At 48.4% G+C, this 16,119-nt stretch overlaps 4 protein-coding genes across 4 annotated transcripts; 2 read left to right on the plus strand and 2 right to left on the minus strand.

Moving 5' to 3' along the window:
- Positions 1 to 1,034: 1,034 nt before the first annotated feature.
- tpcB (metallo-beta-lactamase type thioesterase tpcB) lies at positions 1,035 to 2,055 on the minus strand (the record flags this gene model as incomplete). Its single annotated transcript, XM_058520212.1, has 2 exons — positions 1,035 to 1,808; positions 1,894 to 2,055. The coding sequence occupies 2 exons, from the start codon at positions 2,053 to 2,055 to the stop codon at positions 1,035 to 1,037; spliced, it is 936 nt and encodes a 311-aa protein (XP_058367736.1).
- A 549-nt stretch (positions 2,056 to 2,604) lies between these two features.
- tpcC (non-reducing polyketide synthase tpcC) lies at positions 2,605 to 8,292 on the plus strand (the record flags this gene model as incomplete). The annotated part of the gene is made up of 5 exons (XM_058520213.1): positions 2,605 to 2,945; positions 3,004 to 3,307; positions 3,373 to 4,476; positions 4,548 to 6,932; positions 6,997 to 8,292. 5 exons carry the CDS (start codon positions 2,605 to 2,607, stop codon positions 8,290 to 8,292), a joined length of 5,430 nt encoding a protein of 1,809 aa, XP_058367737.1.
- A 1,247-nt stretch (positions 8,293 to 9,539) lies between these two features.
- On the plus strand, positions 9,540 to 10,201 carry N7446_011472 (uncharacterized protein; the record flags this gene model as incomplete). The annotated part of the gene is made up of 2 exons (XM_058520214.1): positions 9,540 to 9,972; positions 10,014 to 10,201. The coding sequence occupies 2 exons, from the start codon at positions 9,540 to 9,542 to the stop codon at positions 10,199 to 10,201; spliced, it is 621 nt and encodes a 206-aa protein (XP_058367738.1).
- Positions 10,202 to 12,322: 2,121 nt separating this feature from the next.
- On the minus strand, positions 12,323 to 15,983 carry N7446_011473 (putative VPS9 domain protein; the record flags this gene model as incomplete). The annotated part of the gene is made up of 3 exons (XM_058520215.1): positions 12,323 to 15,528; positions 15,586 to 15,835; positions 15,906 to 15,983. The coding sequence occupies 3 exons, from the start codon at positions 15,981 to 15,983 to the stop codon at positions 12,323 to 12,325; spliced, it is 3,534 nt and encodes a 1,177-aa protein (XP_058367739.1).
- Positions 15,984 to 16,119: the final 136 nt, after the last annotated feature.

The raw sequence follows: 16,119 nt of genomic DNA on the forward strand, positions 1-16,119 counted from the left end.
AACAATAGCGGAACTAAAAATGTGTCGCAGTACTTATGCTCGCCCTGAAATGCTGTAATAATGGGCTAATCAAGTCTTTGCACATGGCGGCAACAATTTTCGTCCTACAGGCCTCAGCAATTACTTTACCTATTCGAATATTAATGCACAGAAAGTGTAGGGACTAATCATTACTACGTGGCTGTAAAACTGCTACAGCAGAGGGGACTACGTAATAGCCAATCAAAAAGGAAAGACCGATTTTGGTATTACTTGTTTGAAATTCACCATAATGGCACCGCGTCATCAGGCTCAGGCGTCTTGAGATCTGAGGCTCACGGTTGTGCGGGCCTTGGAGTCGTAGGGGACGCTAGCGGGCGGTCTAATGGCCTGGCAGGTCTTGAGACCGCGCGGTCTTGGAATCTGCTGGGTCTCTGGCTCCGTGCCCACCGCCCTCGGGTGAGTTATACTGAGCCATAGTATAGTACGTAGTCTCCATATGACCGATCTGAAGTTCGGCCCACAAGACCCGTGTCTTGATCCAATAAGCACTGTAGCAACATGCTTCTTGGCCTACTAGGCTAGTAATCCTGGGAAGCCGGGCGGGTAGCTACCTGCATAGGTTGAAATACAGTATTTTTCATTCTTTCCTGCGAGGGATATCCAAGGGGCGCATCCCGCCCTAGCGTCGTGTCCGGCTATAGTTCTGCGTCCCGGTATCTCGGAATTTAAGTGGCGTTTATCGTGGTCGATCTACATGCAGGTTCAGAATCCGCCGTCGGGGTAAAAAGTGCGGATTACGACAATTGACCCGAGGCCCGTCCTCGGAGCACCTGGGAATTTTTGGCTTCTCGGACACATTCCGATAATTGTAGGGGATACTCATCCCGAACTAACCCTCAATCGTGGTATACACCCAAAGTGGAAAGTCAAACCATAGCTATAGTATATCAGGCCCACCAACGCCGTGAAATAGTAATAAATAAACTACAATACAAAGGCAAAGGCAATCAGACCTAACCCTTAGTTAAATAAATATCTATAGTTTCAACGGTTCAAGTGACAGCAAACCACCTTTTTACGCCTCCTCTCATATCAAATCCAACTATGCCTTCTTCAGCGAGCTTTCTAAGGATCTCGTCCATGAACGGATCCAACACCTTCTCCATAAGTTGATCGCTAATTTTATCTCCATGCACCGCCATGACCACCTCCTTGGTTGAGAGCCTTCTACCCCGCGGGCCACTTTCAATTTGATGTAGAGCCCGCAGCACTTGGCGCTCACGTCGCAACTTCCCTCCCAGCTCTCCCGCAATCTTGGAATTGAGGCTTGCTATTACATCTCCATGGGCCGGGTAGCCCTTGACGCATTCATATGACTTCATTGTGCGTAATGTTTCCATCCAGGTGCCGAGGTGTTCAACTGCTGTGGTGCCCTGACCAAGCACGTTGTCCCCAGTAAACATGGCATTCTCCTCTTCTAAAACGAAGCACATGTGGTCATTGGAGTGTCCTGGTGTGTAAATGGCTCGCAATGTAGCGCCCTCAACGGTGAATATTTGGCCGTCGAAGATGGGCTGCTGAGTTTTGCTCGGGGTATGTTTGAAAATAAACCGAGAGAGATCTGGGCACAATCGAATGAGATCGTGAACACCACCGGTATGATCTCCGTGCCAATGTGTTAGAAGGACTTCTGATAGTGAAAATTTTCCGATGGCCAGTGTTTCTGCAACCAACCCTGCCCAGGCTGGGATGCCCTGGCCCGTGTCGATGATGAGACGCTTGGCTCCAGTACCGACAATATAGGTGTTCGTTCCTTGAAGAGTAAACTGAATAGCGTGGCACAGTTTTAGTATTCATTGATATTTTGTAAACAAACTTGGAAATGTCGAGTTCACGACAATTCGGGCTCACCTTTCCAGGGTTCTGTCCAAGGATACGGATTACTCGTGGACTGATCTGCTCCACATCTAACAGTTTTGGCATGCATTTTTGCTGGGCTTTCAAATAATCTTCAAAGGCGCAGGTATTCAAGGCTTTATTGATTTGACGATAGCCTCCCTCGCCCGACACCATGTTGAGCCGAGATTCGAGGTCTTGTCTTGGTGTGAGAAGATAAATTCTTATTTCAAATTGAAAGACAGGACTTGACACTAGTAGAGCTGAAAGCCCGCAGCTTGTGTAAGGGGCAAATAAGCATGGCCAGCAAGGGGGTGGCAAGACAAACACGCCTTTTATCTCCAGAATGGAAGTCGAGGTGTTAGAGAGGGCATAATTTCCCGACATAAAAGCCCGAAGTCCGGGGTAATTAGTACAAATTACAAGTTCAAGGTGAACGTCGTATTCACATTAGAATGATATTCGATCCTAGGTCAAATATCCGTCCCTCGGTTGCAATTTAACTATATCCGACTGAGGATAACTCAAAATTGATCACAAGCGTTGATGACCCCTTGCTTGACTGATCCCGCTGTCTTTCCATTTCTGGAGTCGTGCGTCCATGTGTCATGGGGACGTTTTGTTTATAAATCTCATCTGGCATCAGTCAGTAACCTATTTTTCAGAGAGAGATACGGTCATATAATGGGATGTATAGGAACTAGCTCTATGAATCAGTTTTCAAGCATGATGCCATCCTCCATCGCCGAGTCCTCGGATGAAACTATTAGCATTTCAGTCTGCTATTTTGGTAATGAGTTTCCCCAAGGTGACATGAATGATGTGTTCCGACGGCTTCACAACCACAGCAAAAACAGACAACATCTGTTGTTAGCCAACTTTATTGAAGCCGCCACTTTGGTTATCCGGGAGGAAGTTCGGTCACTGCCGGCCAATTTTAGGGCTTTGTTTCCGCCATTTGAGACAGTATTTAGCCTTGCAAACAATGCCGACCTACGCAGTGGCCCTCTCGGTGACTGTGTGAATGGGATGCTCGTTTGTGCAGTTCAACTTGCAACCTTCATCGGGTAGGATAAAGCCAATATAACCGTCAGACAAGACTCCCGCTGACCACCTACATCCCAGATACTGTGAACGCAGCAGTAAGAACCTACTTAACACTCAGAGCGCGGACCTGTGTGTAGCTGGTCTGGGGACTGGCCTTCTGTCGGCTGCCGCTGTTTCGCTCTCCCATACATTGTCAGATTTGCTTATTGCTGGGTCTGAGGCTGTCCGTACAGCGTTTAGACTTGGCTTAGTGGTCAATGAGGTTTCACAAAACCTGCAGGCTTCCAAAGACGCTCAAATTGATAATAGCTGGGCATATGTTGTTCCAGGAGTTGCCCATGAAGAAGTTCAAAATGAGCTTGATGCCATACAAGAAGCTGAGGTTAGTCGCATATTTATATTTGGTCAAGGTTGCTCTTCGGTACTGGTTTTGACGTCTACCCATAGGAATTCCCCATCCTGAATAAGGTGTTTATCAGTGCTTGGAATCGAGGGTCAGTGACCGTCAGCGGACCACCAGCGCGACTGAAGCACATTTTCCTCGCATCTGACTTCTTGCGGGACCGCAAGTTCATTACTCTGCCAGTCTACGGAGGTTTATGTCACGCAAGACATGTTTACACGAAGGAGCATGTCAATCGCATCCTCAAATCCAAGTCAAGCAAACAGCTTGATACCAGGCTCATGCCGCGTGCTCCCTTGTTTTCGACCAGCACCGGCCAGCCATTTCTAGCAACAAGCGCCAGTGGGCTTCTCCGTAACACGGTAGAGGAATTACTGACCCAAACGATTCATTGGGACAAGGTTGTCCAGGCAATCGTACAGCGGGCAAACGATACCAGAGTGTCGGAGTGTGTGGTGCTTACGCTACGGTCATCTTTACCCGCTCACGACCTGGTCGAGGCGCTGAGTTTGGAGTCGAATGGATTCCAAACATCAACGCAAGACACTCTGGAATGGGTCTCCCAGCCTGGAAGATTTTCAGAATGCACCAGAGGTACCCAACAAGCGAAAATTGCTATTGTGGGCATGTCGTGTCGTATGCCCGGAGGTGCGAACACCACCGACAAGTTATGGGATGTTTTGAACGAGGGTCTCGACGTGCATGGAAAGGTCCCGGCTGATCGATTTGATGTTGGATCACACTGTGACCCCACTGGCAAGCGTGCGAACACTAGCCATACACCGTACGGCTGCTTCATTGACGAGCCTGGCCAATTCGATGCGCCTTTCTTCAACATGTCACCGCGCGAGGCTATGCAAACAGACCCTATGCAGAGACTAGCACTTGTCACAGCCTATGAAGCTCTGGAACGAGCTGGCTATGTTGCGAACCGCACAGCATCAACCGACCTACATCGTATTGGCACTTTCTATGGCCAGGCAAGTGACGATTACCGCGAAGTCAATACAAGCCAGGATATAGGGACATATTTTATTACTGGGGGATGTCGTGCCTTTGGCCCAGGTCGTATCAATTACTTTTTCAAATTCTCGGGACCGAGCTACAGCATCGATACAGCATGCTCGTCAGGACTGGCCGCAATAAATGTGAGTTGATTCGCCTTTGTTTGAGATAAATAAAACGTTCAGAAGAATTAATCAGAGCCGAAAAAATACAGGTGGCCTGCAACTCCCTTTGGAACGGAGACACAGATATGGCAGTGGCAGGGGGAATGAATGTGCTGACCAACTCGGACGCGTTCGCTGGACTGAGCAATGGCCACTTCCTATCAAGGACACCAAATGCATGCAAGACATGGGATTGCGAAGCGGATGGTTATTGCCGAGCTGACGGTGTTGCATCGCTTATCATGAAAAGGCTGGAAGATGCCCAAGCCGACAACGATAACATTCTGGGTGTCATCCTCGCAGCTGGAACAAACCACTCGGCGGAGGCAATTTCCATCACACATCCTCATGCAGGTCATCAAGCATACCTCACGCGACAGATCCTCTCCCAAGCTGGGGTGGATCCTTTGGATGTCAGTTACGTGGAAATGCACGGAACTGGTACGCAGGCGGGCGATGGTCAAGAGATTAAGTCTGTCACTGATGTCTTCGCCCCATTAACAAATGCCAAGCGCCGCAGTCTAAAGCAGCCACTATATATAGGTGCGGTGAAGGCAAATGTTGGTCATGGTGAAGCTGTTGCGGGTACAACAGCGCTGCTCAAGCTGTTGCTCATGTTCGACAGAGAGATCATTCCACCACATATCGGTATCAAGAACGCAATCAACCCGGCGTTTTCCAAGGATCTTGATAAAAGGAATATCCAAATACCGTACCAGAGAATATCTTGGCGAAGGACCTCAGATAGGAAACGTGTTGCTGTTGTGAATAACTTCAGTGCTGCCGGAGGAAACACGAGCATTGTCATTGAAGAGCCACCCGTGCAAACCAGAGTCTGCAATGAGGATCCTCGCACCAGCCACATTATAGCAGTTTCGGCTAAGAGCAAGCTTTCGTTGAAAGGCAACCTGCAGCGCCTCATCGCCTACCTAGAAGCAAACCCGAATGTCTCGCTGTCGAACTTAGCGTACACAACTACCGCTCGGCGTCATCATCATAACCACCGTGTGGCCGTGCCCACATCAGATGTGAAGCATTTAATCAGGCAGTTGAATTGTTCTCTTCAATCAGTGGAATCCCATGAAGCAATCCCCTCAACTGGACCGACGCCAGTGATATTTGCCTTCACAGGACAGGGGGCATCTCATCGGTCTAGTAACTTCGAACTTTTCCGAGATTCTCCGTATTTCCAATTACAAATTCGGCACTTTGACACGCTGTGCCAGGTTCAGGGATTCCCATCCATCATTCCTGTCATTAATGGAAGCTATCCTGAGGACCACGCGCACTCACCTACAGCCACACAGCTTGCACTTGTATGTGTTGAGATGGCATTGACCAAATACTGGGAGTCACTAGGTATCAGACCGGATGTTGTGGTTGGTCACAGCCTGGGCGAGTATGCGGCTTTGCACGCAGCGGGCGTGCTGTCTGCCAATGATACAATCTTCCTTGTTGGTCAGCGAGCCAGGATCCTGGAGAAGAAATGTCAAGCTGGAAGCCACAAAATGTTGGCAGTCCGAGCCTCGCTCGAAGAAGTGGTTGTAAAAGCAAATGGAAAGCCATTTGAGATCGCCTGCCTCAACGGACCCAGAGACACTGTTCTGAGCGGAACAGTTGACGAAATTGAAGCACTGATGGCGGAACTTCAAATCTCTGGAATCAAGTGCTTTCAATTAGATGTGGCATTTTCATTTCACTCCAAGCAAATGGATCCTATTCTCCACGAGCTGGAAGATATGGCTAGGACAGGGGCAATCTTTCATCCTCCAAAACTACCCATCATCTCCCCTGTGCTCGGCAAAATCATATTCGATGAGAGGACAATCAATGCCAATTATATATGCCGAGCAACGAGAGAGACGGTCAATTTTATGGGCGCCGTGGAAACGGCACTCCGCATCTCAACGGTTGACGAAACAATGGCGTGGATTGAACTGGGACCACATCCCGTCTGTGTTGGATTTGCACAATCGATCATGTCACCGATAGGTGTTACAGTTCCATCCCTCCGTCGGGGCGAGAATAATTGGCAGACTCTCTCACAAACCCTGGCTCTGCTTCATCGTGCTGGTGTAGAAGTGAACTGGAACGAGTTCCATCGGCCCTTCGAAAAAGAGCTGCGGCTTTTGGACCTGCCTACGTATGCTTGGAACGAGAAGAACCACTGGATACAATATAACGGCCATTGGGCTCTCACTAAAGGCAACATTCCAGATGATATTGAGAAGAAAACACTTTCAACAACGATTCCCGCCACTCATGCACGACCTACGCCCATCTCCAGCCTGCGAACATCCCTAGTTCACAGGGTTGTCGAAGAGGATTTCTCTGGGGTAGCCGGACGAGTTGTCGTTCAATCAGATTTGATGCATTCGGAATTTTTGGCTGCTGCATGGGGACACAAGATGAACGGGACCGGTGTGGTGACTTCAGTAAATCTCGACGCTTACGCCTAAACTTGACAATCAGTCTGCTAATGATTCTTGCAATTTCTAGTCGATACATGCGGATATTGCATTGACACTGGGGAAGCATCTCCTGCACAATCTGGATTCAAAGAACGACAAGAGTGTCCTTGATATGGAAATATCGAACCTTGTCGTGCGTGAAGGCTTAGTGGCACAAAAGAAGACTGACACGCCGCAACTCATTCAGATCTCTATCAGTACATCTGATATTAGATCGGGGATAGCATTCATTGAGATTCACAATGCTTCTAGTGATGGGCTCTCGCTTCTGGACAAGGATCCTATCGTGACAGCCCAGGTTGTCTATGGAAGTGCAAAGACCTGGCTATCTAGTTGGGTGCCATTCCTCCACTTTGTTCAAGGTCGAATCGAGACGTTGTCACAATTGGCTGACGATGGTCTGGCAAACAGACTCTCGCATAACATGGTATATGCGCTTTTTGCGGATAAACTGGTTGACTATGCGGAGAAGTATCGCGGCATGCGCTCTGTGGTACTACACGGACTCGAGGCTTTCGCCGATGTTACCATCAAGGAAACTGATATGAGTGGAACTTGGACTGTACCTCCTTTCTTCATTGATAGCGTGTGCCACTTGGCTGGCTTCGTCGTGAACGTTTCGGACACTATGGACACAAAGAACAACTTCTGTGTCACCCCTGGCTGGGGATCCCTTCGCATGGCTCGCCCGCTGGTGGCTGGAGCCAGTTATCGATCTTATGTGAAGATGATTCCTACTGCCGAGGATGCATCAATCTATCTAGGTGACGTCTACGTACTGCAAGGCGACGAAATTGTGGGGGTCATGCAGGCTATGAAGTTCCGTCGCTACCCCCGCGTGCTACTGAATCGCTTTTTTTCATCTCCCGACACCAGATCCAGTCTCGTGAGTGGTGCAGATGTTCCCGATACTGGCAACCTTGCTCATTCGGGGCTGGTACCTTCTTCTTCGCCTGCTGCAGAAGTCATCAGATCAAAAAGGGGCTTACAATCGGCCGCCGAATCTGCGATGAAAGAGATCTCAATGGTTGCTCCCGCAAACTGTTCGCCTCTTCAACGAATGGCTGTCGATGCAATAGGCAGCTCTTCCGCAAGTAGTACTGTTGGTAAAGCAATAGCACTGGTGGCTCATGAAGCCGCTATGGAGCCGTCTGATTTGACAGATGATGCCACGTTCACTGGTCTCGGTGTCGACAGCTTGATGAGTTTGGTCATCGCTGAACGGCTACGAGAGGAGTTGGGAATTTCCGTCAGCGGGAGCCTGTTTTTAGAATACCCAACTGTTGGGGATTTGCGAACTTGGTTGGCCGAGTATTATGGTTGATTCGTCGTCTCACGAGGTAAAGAATTTGTTTCGATGTCTTACCATGTGAAGTCTGTCTTTTCGGATCTATATCTACTTGATTTGCTTTTAGTCTACATCTTTTAGCTGTTGCTTGTGTCCTTTTATATCCATGCTTCTGTTCAACTCTCTCTAGTCATCCTCGTCTATTCTTCTCAGACTTTGATACTATCCTAGTATATGGTTCCCTGAAGATCTCTGTCCAAAGAAACGTTTGTCATCTCGCTGAAAATAGCATGGTTTGTCCCATCTCAGGGTCAATCAAATCCTCGCGATATGACATGCAATAAGACCTGGAAGGCTTATATCTGCAGCGACTCGCCAAAATGGCGCACAAACTCCATTTCCTCCTATAACTCTATACGTCATTTTAGCTTTTTGCTGACTTGAAGACTTGAAGAATCAGTACAAGCGGAAATTGCGGTTGTCGTATAACGTTCCGTTGTATTGCTATGAGATAAGTTATTCGCCTCTCACTCGCCTCACTTCTTCCTTTTCCTTATATTCCCCAACTTGTGTATTTCTTCCTTCGTCTTCTCTCTTCGCCTTTATCCTCTATCCTTGGTTCTTTTTTCTTGTTACGTCGGTTTGTCCTTTGCCTTTCCATTGCCCTATCTCCCATGATACAGGACTACAAGTACTCAGGTATCTCTTGCTCTCGTTTCCATTTCTCCAAGACTCGTTTTATCCTCATATTCACCTTAAATGGTGCACATTTTCCATTTATCTGACCACGCCGGCCGCACTGATCATCTTCAACTTCGCATCCACCACCCTTCAACTTTGCCTCACACAAAATGGATATTCAGGTCGCTGCCAGCTATCATGCTTTCTCGTATTAAGTGACATTAGTTTCCTTTAGTTACAGAAGGGCTATAGACAATCTACTTGTCTGAACCATGCAAACTGGCAGTACCTGCCTTGCGCAGTTCTCGCAAATACAGTAGTGGCCATTGTGAGATTTTTCGCATCTATGATATGTTGTATTGCCTGATGTTTCGAGTGCACACATACTACTCGTAAGTCTCTACCAAGCCTTGAGACTTCACATTAAATTCTTTCTTGTAGGTCGCAATGTCTACCAACCACGTTATAACAGAGAATTAGATAATTTCAGAGTTGTTCGGGGTGGCGACTCGATATGAGGCTGTTGGCTCTTTCCCGATATGGTGAGGGTGCAGTAAGAAGAATTATGTCTCTCCAACTTCATTCACGACTCCATCCAGGACATGCCTTCTCTTACCGATCCTATAGCTGTATACAATCGGTCAGCTGGGAAATGGAGGTATTACAAGCTCTCCATTGCCGGAGCCGTTATCCTCGGGACCCTTACACTGGCTGGACTGATTTTCTTGCTGGGGTGGTACATTCGACGAGCTCGTCAGGCCCGACGTCTCCGGAATTGTGGCAGCCGCGAATCAGATCACTTTGGTCTTTCCACAGTCTCGCTTGCTAGGACAAGCAAAAGCATCGATGCCTTTCTCGTGAAAGATGCCGACCCGGAGCGTACATCCCTCATGTTCAGCAGAAGCCCCTCTCCGTCTGTTACTATCATCCTTGACGATTCAGAACACCTAAACTCATTGACTGAAGTCTATCGCACCAGTTGCAATGCATCGGCGAGTACACTTGGTAATGTGAGTATCATCCTGAAGTACTCTGGTAAGAACTGAGAGCAATAGCTAATACAAATGCGATTGTAGGGACCTCGAAGCAACTCAATTCAGCGTTCGACGAGCTCTACCCCAACAGCATTGATTCCATCCGCTGTGAGCCCAACAAACAGATCCTCCCTCATGTGGAACACAACATCGGCCGACACCGAGGCTGGATGTGGCTCTCGTCTCAGTCGAGATTCAATCTGCTCGCATATGAATCAGAGCCCCACTGACGGGTCAAATCTCGCAACTCTCAGGCATAGTCCGGTCGTTCCCACGCATCTGTTGCTTCCAATCGCCTGTCAATCAATGGCCTTTTGCAGTCTGCTGCCCACATGTTCAGGACGCGGAGCATTCTAGGCTTTCGGACAGAAGAACCCAAGACTTCGCTGAGACAATTCCTCCTTCTTCCGTTTCCTCGGTCTTAAGAAATGCTTTGGTCGAGTTTCGTCGTTCTCGGCAATTTTCTTCCACTTCTCAGACACCTCAGGCACCATACCCTTTCTGTGGGTTCTCCCAGGGCTGAGGATTCAAACCTAAGTTTCCTCGTGCACTTTTCCTTTCAATTATTGCCTATTAACTATAATTTCACGGTGGGGGATTGGAGTGTGATCATGCTTGATAGATGACTTGTTTCTCGTTGCTTATTCTTTCTGTTGCTGCCACATCTTGGAAGGCATGAGCAGAGTCTTTATTTGTTTTCGGTGCCTTCGTTATTTTTGTTCAGATCCTACTTTTATAAAACCAATACCTCTCTCGGGTCCTTGTACCGCAGCAAATCAAGGGCACCCTTGTAGATACTACTAAATGCAAGCTTTGATCGAACCCGAGACGCTGCTGGCTCACAGGAGGAATTTTTGGATACTACGATCAAATAGTGAGGTTTCATGGTATTCATAGCTTTTTCCTGGATAGTGTTCTTCTAGCCGATGTATAGTTAGCTACAGTTTCCTTGACTAAATGGTGGGTGGATACCGCGCTATTCCTGGTTAGCCATAGCGAACTCTGCCATACATCGGAGTCCGTTTTCACCATATGCAACTGTGGGTATATAGCAGGTTTCTGCGCTTTATGTGGATGATATTGATTTTGGGAAGTCATATGTGTTATAACTTGAATGTCTTAAATGATACTATCTCATAGGACGAGGGAATTAATTTGAGGGAGAACGAGTTAAATACAGCATCACAATGTTCATCTAATGGCTGGAAAAATCTCTAGACGAATGGCAGTCATTTCTGACACAAACAAATATTACCGAGTTAGGGTTGTATCTCTATACCGATTGTTAGAGACCATCCCAATGAGTGATCAGTGATACTTTCGGCTCTTAAACGGGCAAACTTTATTCTGGAAGGTGTCATTGAAGGTATCATTTCTATGGATCGGTGGTACAATAGGTTCTTCAGGAGTACAGGGATGGCCAGGGCTTCAAGTACTATACAATCGAGAGCATTAAAACAGAATGGAACGAGTCTCTGGCGGATAGATTAAGGAGAGATGGATTAATTGAGAATCTGACCAGATTATTGACTAAGTTGGCCAGAACATGTGTGCGATGCTCTTACGTCTTCACTACCTATCAGTAGGCTCGTCAATGAGATCAGAAACACAACCCTTGGTGGAGCACAGCTCATTTTCTTCAAGTAGAGGCGGTACTTGTCCAGTGTAATCATAGATTGTTGCATTAGTTGTCAAATAGATAGCCAATGATGTGGCAAGAGCATTGTCTTGGATTGAGTAGCTTCTGAGTTAAGCTATGAACGAGATGATACATTGGGACATCGCCACGCGCCACGCTATTCCAGAACCCAGGGGCGTTAGACAGAGAACCAACAAAGAAAAAGAGACAGAAAATAAAAAGCAAATATCCAAACACATGCTCGCCATGAGATGTACAAATCAAAAAGGAAAGCCAGTAAGAAATGAGGGAAACCCTCTCATTGAGATCTATGATGTATCAATCATGTTCAAGGATTCATCTCACGCACACTGCGCAGGCAGCGTTCAAGCCGTTTCCCACGCTCCTTTTCACGAACAAGAGTATCCTTGACAAAAGCACGTATGGCATCACGGCCAACCTTTTCACGCCATGAGGTCCAGCCAGCCAGCTCGCTGACTACTACATCTTTGTTCCATGAAACCTCTTTTGCGAGACGGGTGGCTTCGGATTCACCGTCGCGAATCTTTTTTCCAAGTCGCGGACGGACTTTTGACGAGACTCTTCAAAACCGGGTAGGTTGAGATTGAACTTGCGGGGAAGGGACGAAGAGAGGAGGGAGGAGCGCGAGCGAGAAATGTTGCGGGTTGTTGAGGAGAGGGAGGACATGAGAGACAGTGGGCGGGAGAGAGATTCAAGAATTGCGGCAGTTGTGTTGTCGACTGAGGAAAGAGCGGCAATATACTGCAGGAGAGGGGGAGGAGTCCGACCTTGAGGTCGATAGGTATGTGGCATATCGGGCGAAGGCCTCTATATGCGATACGGGAAGCGCATTTGTGGGCTCTCGGAGAGTTGCGAGGACAGATGAGCATAGCATCACGGCATCAGCAAGATCTGATGCTCCATTGTGCAACGCATGTCCACGGCGGATCAGGTTGCGCGTATTTGCGTGCACTCCGCGCACCATCTCCTGGGCGTGGTTGACGAACTGCTCGGTATCGCGCATTCCATCCAGCGAAACAGGCGGGTATTCATCGGCGATTGTCTCTGTGAGCACTGCTGCCTTCCGGCGAGAACGATCGGCCACCATTTCAGGTTGAAGCTCTGGAACGAGGAAAAACTCCCACAGCATTTCATGGGTCGAGAAGGTTGGATGGGTCAATAGCGTCTTGAGGAAACGGTCGAGCCTTTCCTGTAGATCATGGAGCACGGACCGCGATGGCTTTGAATGGATTTGAAATGGATTTCGGAAATCCGAAAGAGATGGCATATAAGACGCTGGATGTTCCACTGCAAGCCACTTGGCTAAATTCTCGAAGTCCGAGAAATTGCGACGACAAGTTGTAACCGTGTATGTTGTTGATCCAGGCCGTGAAGATGCCACTGATTCGGATGGAGGATACGGAGCCCCGGATTTGAGGATGAAGCGTACTGTTGCATCTTCCACAAAGAATGATCGCACGACGGTCGTGACACGGCCAGAAGGGTCTCCACAGGCAGATGGGGGATGGGACAACAAAATCAAGTCGTCGATGCGATTTCGTACCTCGTCATCTTTGGCTAGTTCAACGGCCGTCAAACCACGGGCCTCTTTGATATGAACATCGACCCTTGGGTCTAGGAATAGAATGCGAACTTGATCGACTCGCCCGTACTTGCTGGCCATCATCAATGGTGTGAATCTCTTGTCATTTGTCGCATTGGGGTCACAATCGCTCTCCTGGAGAATCCTTCTTGTGATCTCTGGGTCGCCAACAATATGCAATAAGGTGTTCCCTTTGGCGTCGACATGGTCATCCAATTGAAGTGGTTTGTTATCACCTTGTGACTGTTGCGCTGCAGTCAAAGCAGCTTGGACCATGGATTTATACTCGGGATGATCATAGGATCGGCAAAGTGCGAAGAGTGGAGTTTGTCCGTGCTTGTCTCGCAGTCTCCATGGAACGATGCTACCGAGTCGGGCCAGCAGAGAGGGTGTGCTGAACAGATAATGGGCGACAGTCCGGCCATGAACATCGGATTTGGTCAAATAGAAGGCAACCACATTTGCGTCTGTCTTTGCGAACAAAAAGTCCAAAAGAATCTCAACAATCTCGTTGTGAGCTAGCTGCACCGCAGCATTCAATAGTGTCGTTCCATTGGCATTAGTATCTTGGAGAATCTCTTCCAACGGGTAGTATTCCTCCAGAGTCAACAAGTATCTCAAAGCCTCAGGCTGACGACCCTCTACTGCCATCATTGGTATAGAATCACCGGCAGGGTCTTGGGTTTTGGTTAAAGTCTCAATTGAGCTATCACCCTCGATTCCACTCGCCATAGAACCAACAGTGGTTGTCCTAGAGATGAATGAGACGGCTGATGATTCTGACATGCTGCGAACATCCATTGACACTTTTTTGACTGATCGATGAGGCTCTTGGAGGATTGAAGGATCATCCCATGTCTGGAATGGAAATACGTGTGACAATGGCGGTGCATCGACAATGGCTTCCTCTTGGTGTGTTCCGCTATTGATGTGATTGGTGAAAGAGTTTTCAAGTGGCAGTTCCTCTGCTTCATCCGTGTCATCTGTCTGGAAGAACACAGACTTCCGCTCTGGCTCCGGTGGAGTGATGTCATCTTCTGATTCGTGGTCTTCGTTTGGTTCCAAAATGGCCTTCATATCAGATAATCTGCCTGCTTTGGTGGCTTGCCATAGACGTCGGTTTCGAGCACTGGCGCGACGTAGCCCTGCGGAATCGGTCACAAGATACATCAAAACAGCCTCGAAAGTACTCAGAGCATAGCCCATCTCACCGCTATCAACATCATCGATATAGATGAAGTGCTGCATATACAGCAACCGAGCTTGGAGATGTCTAGTTTGGGATCGAATCACAACAACGAGCAACAATGAGACTAGAACATCGGCATTGATCGTGACAGAAGAAGTTCCTTTCTCGGACGCTGGGCCGTCCAGCTGATCATAGCTTCCTGGGTAGGAAATGACTTTGACAGTTCCAAGGAGAGTACTCAGCATATCATGAGGACACCGGGCCTCGTTGATCTTCCGAAACTCATCCACACCTCGCCCCAGTCGCCGAATCAATTCTCGCTTCCCTGCCCGTCCACCTTCCACGGAAATTCCAACCTGGGACACATCAATGCTCTCCATCTGTCGTATTCGAGAGTCCAACTCTGTGTCTTCTGGCTGGCGGAAGGAACAAAGACGAGGGAAAAGTAAGGGCTCGTGAACTTGCTCGGCGACATAGCGTTCTATGAGACGTTCGACTACAGGGCCAGTGAGATCGGTGGTCGCTCCGAGCAGTGACAGTTGTTGCTTGTCAACGAGACGAAATAGATCAATGGCCGCAGTGACAGCAGTCTCTAAGCTTCGACGCATAAGGTCTTCATCGTCTTCGAAGTATTCTTCCGAATTGAAAGGCAGTCGTCCTCTGCTGCGTGAAGACCAACTGCGGATAGAAGAGCTTTCGTCCGTTAGTGACTCGGTGCGGGTGAGCTTGTGCATACGCTCACTGCCAGATGCAGACGGCGATCGTGAAGGAGGAGGCGGTAGCGGTTTCCCAAGTTCCTTTCCAAATTCGCGGAATAATCGTTCGAGACCAGGCTGCATCTGTCGGGCAATCATCGGAAAGTTGGCAAGCAGTTCACCAAAAGTTCTAATCTCTTGTTTTTGTGGCGTTCCCATTGAATCCCCATTTCCATATTTTTTGTCCGCCGTGCTAGGTTCAATGGCCCTGCTTCCTGTTCCAGGCACTGCGGCAGGTATGATCCTTGCTGGATCATACGTTCCGATCAGCGGGCGAGAAATGTAATAAATGAGCCATGGCCGCGACTCATTGGACGCAGTGTAGTATAGCGCATCCGACAGAAGCTGAGCTTGTGTGAGTGACTTGAATCCTGGTGTCAGATCATTGTCAGCACAAGTCATCGCGTTCACTAAAAAGAACTTGTTACCTTTGTTGCTGTATACCGAGTTGTCCTTAATGATCACTGTCCTGCCGTTAAATGTCGTAACCTGTCTCGCCTTCCCTCGACTATCCCGCACATTGTTGTCTTCTTTTGAATTTGTAGAGCCGGTATGAATAGGGATGCGTAACACATGACTCCCTAGAAATTCCTCCGACGCGACGAGATCAGAATACAGCAAGTTTGATTCCCGGTCGCGTGAACCGATGAGACAATCCGTCGTGGGTACGAGCAAGACCTAATGAACGCACACAATATCAATTAGCCACTCCGGACGATCCGCTGGTTGATTGACGGTCTCCACCTACATGGTTCCCAACCGGTATACACTGGCCCGGGACAGTGCTTCGAAAGAAGGCACGGAGAAAAGGGTTTAGAGGGTGCATCCAAACGGTTTTGGACGGCCCAGTCGAGAAACTCCAGCAATCATCAAGCCGTCCGTCTCAGCTTGCCGGAGTTGGGGATATGTGCGCGGTGTAATTTCGCGGGGAAGAGCTTCGGCGCATGCAACTGCAGGCAGCA

This window comes from Penicillium canescens (genome assembly GCF_028828765.1).
Source record: "Penicillium canescens strain IBT 15451 chromosome Unknown utg000008l_segment0_segment0, whole genome shotgun sequence".
In the NCBI taxonomy this organism is placed as follows: domain Eukaryota; kingdom Fungi; phylum Ascomycota; class Eurotiomycetes; order Eurotiales; family Aspergillaceae; genus Penicillium; species Penicillium canescens.